Source organism: Silene latifolia, chromosome 3, assembly GCF_048544455.1.
Source record: "Silene latifolia isolate original U9 population chromosome 3, ASM4854445v1, whole genome shotgun sequence".
NCBI classification, from domain to species: domain Eukaryota; kingdom Viridiplantae; phylum Streptophyta; class Magnoliopsida; order Caryophyllales; family Caryophyllaceae; genus Silene; species Silene latifolia.
Genome location: NC_133528.1, coordinates 21,186,802 through 21,196,153, shown reverse-complemented (window position 1 = coordinate 21,196,153; position 9,352 = coordinate 21,186,802). Strand labels below are relative to the sequence as shown.

The 9,352-nt window shown below is 41.4% G+C and overlaps 1 protein-coding gene across 1 annotated transcript; it reads left to right on the top strand.

The window, feature by feature from the left end:
- Nucleotides 1-7,431: 7,431 nt before the first annotated feature.
- On the top strand, nucleotides 7,432-9,143 carry LOC141648809 (uncharacterized). The gene is made up of 2 exons (XM_074457524.1): nucleotides 7,432-8,442; nucleotides 8,763-9,143. The coding sequence occupies exons 1-2, from the start codon at nucleotides 7,432-7,434 to the stop codon at nucleotides 9,141-9,143; spliced, it is 1,392 nt and encodes a 463-aa protein (XP_074313625.1).
- Nucleotides 9,144-9,352: the final 209 nt, after the last annotated feature.

Genomic DNA, 9,352 nt, shown 5'->3' with positions numbered 1-9,352 from the left:
AGATAGGACGGGAGCTTGATGGGCGTGAGACATTGGATCAGACGACTTAGTGGCTAGATCATCATATAGAAGACTTTCACTTTTATTTATGACAGTTCTTGTAATCGAGTTGAAAAGAGGTTTGTAATACTTAAGCTAAAATATTACATAAATTGCCTTGGAGTTTAATTTGTTATTCACTACCTCGGGAAACCGAGATGGTAACAGTCCGTTTTATTAGAGAATGTCTTGACGAGGACTTCTTTTATAAACCGGGGTGTTACATAAACTGCTAATAACATAATGGCTGGCATCATCGATGACTCAATGCCAAGTGCCACATTGGACCGTGAGTCCTGGCTTCGGATCTTTATGAATCAGATGAATCAGTCTACTAGACTGAAGAATGATGGATCAAACTTCGCGGAATGGGAGGCGGCATTACGGAATGCTGCCACTGCTGACGGGAAGCTCAAATATCTGACTGAGCCCCTCCTACCAGCCCCAGGCCCCACGGCTCGAGTTAACGAGGTCTCCAAGTATAGCGACTTCGTCATGGAAGCGGGTGCGATTAAAAACGTACTCATTTTTGCAATGGAATCCAATTTGCAGAAACGCTTCATAGCCCAAGGTGCAAACAAGATTTTCACCACGCTCACCAAGGAATTCTCGAAAGCACCGAGAATCGTGACCTATGAGCACACCACTCGCTTCTTTGATGCGAGACTCCAGAAGGGCCAACCGGTTAGCCCACACATTCTCAGCATGATTGAGAATGTCGAGAGACTGGAGGCGCTTGATTGTAAAATCAGCGAGAACATCGTGATTGACCGCATGCTTCATTCACTCCATGATGGTTTTGCGCTCTTTAGAGCGAATTACTATATGAATGATTTGAAGAAAAGTCCTCATGAACTACACTCCCTTCTCGTACAGACCGAGAAGGACATGAAGTTCAGTGGGAGCTTGAAACAGGATGTTCTCGTTGTATCAAACAAGGGCAAGGGTAAGGGCAAAGCTCAGGCAGACCTAGCGGTAGGCAAACCGAAGTTTAAGAAGTCGGGATCATGTAAGAGTGGACCTGGTGAGTCGAGCAACTCATCAGGCGCGACAAAGAGTAAGACCGAAAACATGGAATGCCATCACTACCACAAGACTGGGCATTGGAGGCGTACATGTCCTGTCTACCATGAGGACATAAAAGCAGGTCGTGTTAAACCTGTTGGTATGTTTTCTTCCTCTTCTACTTTTATTCATATGATTGAGATTAACCACGCAAGTTACGGAACTTGGGTACTAGATACTGGTTGTGGTTCTCATCTGTGTAATCATGTGCAGGGGCTCCGAAACATCGAACCCCTCGTAAAGGGTGAGGTGGACTGCGTGTCGGGAATGGAGCACGAGTGGTCGCCGTCTCGAGGGGAAAATACGTGATCCGGCTTCCTAGCGGATTTGAGTTATTTTTATATAATCGCTATTATGTACCCGTCTTTCTAAAAACATTATTTCGGTTTCGCACTTGACAAACTTGGTTTTTCATTTGTAATAGAGAATAATACTTGCATTTTCTCATTACACGATATGATTTATGGCAAGGCAGTCTCCATGAACGGAATTTATGTTTTAGATCAGACCACCGAAATATTACACGTAATGAATAAGAAGTTAAAGGTTGGTGACAAAGATCAAACGTATCTATGGCACGCCGTATGGGACACATTAATGAGAAACGCGTAAAACAAATTTCATAAAGAATGGAGCTATTTCACCTTTGATTTTCAATCATTTGGCACGTGTGAATCATGTCTCATTGGTAAGATGACTCGAATTTCCTTCAAAGGTGTTGGAATGCGCGCTGCTGACCTATTAGGACTCATACATACGGATGTGTGTGGACCCATGTCAATCACCGCACGAGAAGGCTATAGGTATTTCATCACTTTCACGGATGATTTAAGTAGATATGGCTATGTCTACTTAATGAAGCACAAAAGTGAATCCTTTGAGAAATTCAAGGAATACCAGAATCGGGTACAGAACCTACTGGGTAGAAAGATTAAAACACTGCGCTCAGACCGTGGTGGCGAGTATCTTTCTCACGAGTTTGATCAACACCTCAAAGATTGTGGGATTGCCTTACAGTTAACTTCACCTGGAACACCTCAGTTGAATGGTATGTCCGAACGGAGAAATCGAACACTAATTGATATGGTTCGATCCATGATGAGTCACACCGTGTTGCCTGACTCATTGTGGGGTTATGCTCTTCTGTCAGCCGCTCTAATACTTAACCGAAGTCCGTCTAAAGCTGTTGACAAGACTCCATATGAATTATGGAAGGGAACAGTCCCTAACTTGTCCTTTATACGGGTTTGGGGCTGCGAGGCTTATGTCAAGTGGAGACACGAGGATAAGCTCGGCCCGCGATCGGTCAAGACATACTTTATAGGTTATCCTAAAGGAACACTTGGTCATTACTTCTATTCGCCAACCGAACAACGTGTATTTGTTGCGGCTAGTGCGACATTCTTAGAGAAGGAATTTCTCGAGAATGCAAAGAGTGATAGAACCTTCGAGTCTGTCGGAGGTTCCAACCAAATACCGAGCAACCATTGGAGGAACCAATTCCTTCAATCCCTACGCGTGAATATTCCTAAGGAACCTAGGAGGTCGGGAAGAGTCTCTATTCCTCCGGACAGATACATTGGTATGGTCGAGGAACATGACATAGATGACATTCTACTCTTAACGAGTAGTGAACCCGCAACCTATAAAGGTGCCATGACCAGCTTCGACTCAAAGCTATGGCTTGAGGCCATGCAATCCGAGATGGACTCCATGTATGAGAACAACGTATGGGATCTTGTTGACTTACCTGCTAAGGTTCGTCCCCTTCAATGCAAATGGCTTTACAAGATAAAGTATTCTGTGGAAGGTCAACAAGATATCTATAAAGCATGACTAGTTGCTAAAGGTTTCACCCAAGTGCCAGGTTTGCACTACGATGAAATTTTTGCACCCGTAGTCATGCTGCGTTCCATTCGGATTATCTTAGCGATTGCCGCTTTTCATGACTATGAAATTTGGCAGATGGATGTGAAAACCGCCTTCTTAAACGGTTTTTTGGAGGAAGAGTTGTACATGGTACAACCCGAAGGTTTCATCGATCCTGAACATCCTAAGAAAGTATGCAAGCTTAAGCGTTTCATTTATGGACTTAAGCAAGCTTCTAGGAGTTAGAATCATCGTTTCGACCAAGTGATAAAAGAAAATGGATTTACTCGATCGGTCGAGGAACCATGTCTATATATCAAGTCGAGTGGGAGCAAGATTGTCTTCCTAATATTGTATGTCGATGACATACTCCCGATTGGGAATGACATACCTCTCTTAACTTCGGTAAAAGTGTGGTTGAAGAACCATTTCCAGATGAAAGATCCGGGTGAGGCACAAAGAATTTTGGGCATCCGTATCTATCGAGATAGATCACGTCGGATGTTATCTCTCGCCGGGAGTCTTACATAGACAAGATCCTAGAGAGATTCAAAGATGACTAACTCCAAAAGGGGTTTCTTCCTATGGCTCCAGGGGTGCATTTGAGCAAGTCTCGTGCACCGAGACACCGGAAGAGAAAGAGCGCATGACACGGATTCCTTATGCCTCGGCCATAGGATCAATCATGTATGCCATGATATGCACACGTCCGGATGTGGCATATGCATTGAGTATGACAAGTCGATTCCAACAAAGATCCGGTGAATCACATTGGATGGTCACAAGAACATTCTTAAGTACCTACGGAGGACTAAAGCTTGGGCATTGACTTATGGAGGCGAACAAAAGCTATGCGCAACCGGTTCTGCAGATGCTAGCTTCCAAACGGATCGAGATGACTCGAAATCTCGGTCGGATTCGTTTTTACTCTTAATGGCGCTGCAGATCAAATTGGAAGAGTTCCAAACAAAGTGTTACAAAGAGATTCTACGATCGAGTCCGAGTACTATGCCGCGTCTGAAGCTGCAAAGGAAGCGATATGGATGCGTCAATTCTTACAAGGACTATCTGTAGTGCCTAGTTCGAATGACCCGATCACCATCTATTGCGACAATAGAGGTGCCATCTTCCAAGCTAAGGAGCCAAAGTCTAGCAACAAGTCTAGACATGTACAATGAAAAGCTCATCTAATCCGAGATTACGTGGAGCAAAAGGAGGTAGTGATAGAAAAGATTGCTACAGATGACAACATAGCAGATCCTCTCACTAAACCATTACGACAAGATAAGCATGAAGGGTATGTTAATTCCATGGGAATTAAACGTGTTCCTGAGTTGTAGTACTCTTTTATGGATTAGATTCATTCTCTTTTGTACTCTATACGACATCATCGTTTTGATATTTATATATTTTGTTTTTCATGTGGATTTGTACGACATTTTTGAACACCACAAAGTGAACTGAACAAACATTATATTGGTCCTTAATTGCCCACGTGAGCTGATAACTCAGGCAATTATTTTGTGACGTTGGTTGATGGTGGGTTCAACGAGCCAAAAGTCAAACGTTTGACTGACCAATCACAGAGGCGAGTTATACGGATATCTCGTAGGACACAATTGTGACATCGACGTGGAGTCCTAAATGTTTTATAACATTCGGTGCCCGGTCGTGGATAGGACCTCCATGGTGATCCTAAGAGTCGATTCTTTTGACTATCGACTGTCTCTTGAGACTAAGGCAGATTTTGGGTGACTTTGGTTTCTTTCTCACGGTCATCCGTAACAGGGGGCCAAGTAGATTTTTTCTGGTCATTTCATGCGTGCTTAGATCGGAAGGAGTCGAGTTGAAGGAAATATTCACCTTTATCGTACTCGATATTTCTCGGGGCCACTCGAGGAGTCAGAATCGAAATGCATAGCCATGCTCGAATACGAATTCGTTTTATCAGTTAAGTTACTCTCTAGTCGGGGAAACCACTCTTGATACAGATCGATTGTAAAATACGACCTTTGCGGATCCGGATCTGCAAATTGTTTTACATTGAATGGGAGAAATTTTTAAATGAATATGAGAATCGGTTATCGCACATACACTTGTACGGACAAGTGGGAGTTTGTTGGAGCTGTGTCCTCCAGTTAGTGCGGATAACGTTATTACACATACACTTGTACGGACAAGTGAGAGCTTGTTGGGGCTGGTGTCCTCTACAGTTAGTGCAATAACATTTAAATCTCTAAAAGGATCAAAGGGTATACTTTTGTATTATTATCAGTTGGTCCACGTTTATCAATAACGGTTGGCTTGCTAGATAAGTTTGACGTTATTGTCATACAGATGGCGGTGATCAACTGGTCCCTAAAAGTCACACCTATAGGATACGTTTGAGAGATGTGACGGTATGAAAATACAGTCATGTTGATGCCAAAGTTGACTAAGCAGTTAGTCGGAGTCATTGACTAATAATTAGTCAAACGCGATGTTGAGATGATTATTTAATACGGATTAAATAATAATGGCTAAGACGAATTAAGCGGTTAATTCGTAAATTAAATATAAACGATTATATTTAATTGATGTATATTGAATTAATTATACAATATTGTCTTTGTCGGACATGTATTAATATTTCAACTAATCCGTGTTATTAGTTGATGTTTTAATAACCGATAACCGATGACGATTTATAATAAAATCGCGTCATATACATTTAGCATTTTCGAGCCGGACCACGAGTTAAAATTAAGAGGAAATGAAAGCCCATTTCCCCCCCATGGCTCACGGCTGGCCGAATGAACAAACAAAAGAGAGGCTCTTTCTCTTTTGTAACCTAAGCATTTCATTTTGCAAATAAACTAGGGTTTTTGAGAGCATTTTTCTCTGAAAAACCTAGATCTCACATCTAGCAAAACTCACAACAATTCTCTCAATATTGCAAGGCAATTAGAGAATACATTCTAGCACAAGGGTATAGTCTCAGACGGTCTTGGGTGCAACGATTAGGAGGAAATCTACGTTGATTTCTATCTTAGGCCGCATTTCAAAGGACCCGAGGTTAATTCTTATGCTTTATCGTGTTTCTCTTGTAATTTTGGTTTATGACAATAAACACATATAAAATTTGCGTTATAGTCCTAAATTTTAAGGGTATTATACGGATATTACCCCTCATGGTATTCCTGCTATTTTCTTCCATAAATGTTGGCACTTCATCAAGCATGATGTTATTGGGACAGTCTTAGCTATCCTGAATGGAAATAGCTCACCAGAATTCCTGAATAAGACTTTCTTAGTTCTTATTCCTAAGTTTAGTGCCCCTGAAACGGTTGATAACTTCCGCCCTATTAGCTTGTGTAATGTTATAATGAAAATTATTACAAGGTGTATCACTAATCGATTGAAGAAATTCATGGGAAAACTAGTGGGCGACTTCCAAAATGCGTTTGTTCCTGGGAGGAATATTGGTGATAATATTTTAATTACCAATGAAATTTTACAAAAAATTTCTTCTTCTAAAAATGGCAGGGTGGGTAGAATGGCGTTTAAAGCGGACATGAGCAAAGCTTATGACCGGTTAGACTGGAATTTTATTAGAAGTACGCTAGTTTTGATGGGATATCTACCCGAGTTGCGGACTTCGTCAGGGCGATCCACTTTCCCTATATATTTTTGTTCTGTGCACTGAAATTCTCTCGTTAAACATTCTGCGCTTGGAGAGGGCTGGGCTTATTCAAGGAATTAAGGTTAGCAGAAAGAGCATCCCTATCTCTCATTTGCTCTTCGCGGATGATTCTATGTTTTTTATTGAAGGTAATTCTAAGAGCTGCATTAACCTGGACAAAGTTATTAAGGAGTACTATCATGCATCGGGTCAGGTTATTAATGGTAATAAATCTTCTATGACACTAAGCTCGTGCTCTAGTCTTTCCTTTGCTCGAACATGTTTGAAAACCTTCAATATACCGTGTGGCACTAATATGGGGTCCTACTTGGGTGTTCCTACTGATGTGGGCCTATCAGGGTGTAATAAAAGTAAAAGAGAAATTTTTGAGTTTATCATTGACAAGGTTAGGAAGCGATTATCATCGTGGAATTGTGTTCTTCTATCGTCGGCTGGTAGGTTGGCTTTGATTTCTTCTGTCTTGCCTTCCCTTTCTGTTTACTTTCTATTGGTATTTAAAATACCGATAAGTGTGACAAAAAGATTAGATGCTATATTGTCACATTTTTGGTGGGCGGGTCAAAAGAAATCTCCTTCTATTAGTTGGTGTAGTCGGCTATTCCTAAGCCAACCTAAAGGGAATGGTGGTCTGGGTATTAGACGTATGAAAGAGTTCAATTAAGCTCTCTTAGCAAAGATTGGATGGAGAATGATCACACACCTAGATTCTATTCTTAGTAGGTCTATAGGTGCTAAATATGGCCTAAGGTGGCGAGATGGCAATCTGCTTTTTAATAATGGTAAGAGTAATTCTTCTTGGGGATGGAAAGGTATTGCTTGGAGCCTTCAACTCATTAAACCTCTTTTTAGCTTGGAACATCTCTCCACCTTCTGATCTTAGTGTTTGGAACACTAGATGGGTTAATGGAAGGGCGCCGAAACCACGATGTTTAGAGCTTCTTACCGATCCCCCTAATTTGAGTAACTTGAGAATCAAACACATTATTTGTAACAATAGGTGTTGGGACCGTAGATTAGTGTCTATGTTTTTTGATGAAACCTCTGTGAAAGACATTCTTGCTATTCCGATTCGATGCTCTGAAGGCAGTGATAACTTCTTTTGGTCGGCTTCTTCATCTGGAGATTACTCAGTTAAGATTGGCTACCACATTGCTCTAAAAAACTCCTGGAATACTTCAGCTACATCGAAGGACCTTTCAAGAGTTCCAGCTGCGTGTATGAGTGTCTTTCAGAAAATCCTATGGAATCTACCAGGGCCGAAAAGCTGGATCATTCTTATTTGGAAAACTCTCACTGAATCTTTGCCTTGTGGGGAGGGTTTCTTAAAGAGGGGTTTTGATGGTCCATTTACTTGCGTGCTTTGCGATTCACAAGAAACGGAAACGCCTGACCATCTTTTTCGTGATTGTTCATTTGCTAGTAGAGTTTGGGCTGGAAGTGTTTTGGGGATCCGGGCTCATTCAGGGGTTAATTTGAACCTCCAGTCTTGGGTTTGCAATTGGCTTTCTGTTCTTTTTAAGGTTGATAATAAACAAGAGGCTTGTCTTTCCTTTTTGTGTACTTTTTGGACTATTTGGGTGGTAAGGTGCAGAAAGGTCTTTGATAATTCTGAGTGTTCCCCTATTGGTGCTATCTTACTATACCAAGATTCTCTTAAATGGGCTCTTTTGGCTGAGGATAAGAAATTAGAGTCCGTGTCATTCCAAACACCTTTGGAGGAAGAATTGACTAACCTTAGGAATGGAGTTCCCTTTCCTTTGATCCAGGGTTCTCTTTGTAACACCCCGGTCCAAACCGGGTCGGGAGCGATTACTTATGATAGCTCACCAGGCTGTGTACATGGCCCACAGATCAACACGAGTCCTTTACAACGCATTTTGTCCTCGCTCATGCGCATCCCGGAAACCTTCCCAGGAGGTCACCCATCCTAAGACTACTCCCAGACAAGCACGCTTAACTTTGGAGTTCTTTCGCATGGATGACCATAAAAGAAAGTGCACTTTGTTGATATGAGTAGTACTTCAAATCTTTTTAAGCACTAGTCATTTAAGCCTATCACTGGACCTCTTCAATTATCGTGGGGTGTTACACTCTTAACTGCTCACAGTCTCATATTTATATGGATGCTGCATGGTCAAAAGAGCTTGTTGCTGGTTTGGGTGGGTGTATCATGTTTGATAATGAGGTTGTGTCTGAATTCTGTATCAAAGGAAGTGCTGAGAATGCTGAGCAGGCTGAAGCTTTGGCAATTAGGGAGGCCTTGAGGTGGACGCTCTCTCGCAATATCCTCCATGTTACTATTTTATCTGATTGTCTACAGGTTCTTGCTCAAGTTCTGAAGTGTTCTCAACTCAAACATTGGATTAGGAATACTGTTGAAGATATCACTGAATTAGCGGCAAACTTTCACTGCGTTTCTTTTGCTTATGTTTCTAGAATTTGTAATAAAGCCGCTCATAGGTTAGCTAAGCGTGCTACCAAACTGTAGAACTCTTTTAACCCGATTGTCAAAAAAAAAAAAAAATATCTCCATCTCCATATTTTGAGGTAATTGAAATCCGTTTTACACAATGGTAAGAAAAACAATACTAGGTGTAAAAGCGCCTTAGAGGAGACTAATTAAGTCAACAGTTACTATGTTGGAAAACATTACTCCGTATTTTAGTTTGCTTGATAACTTCATATAAGATGACCAAC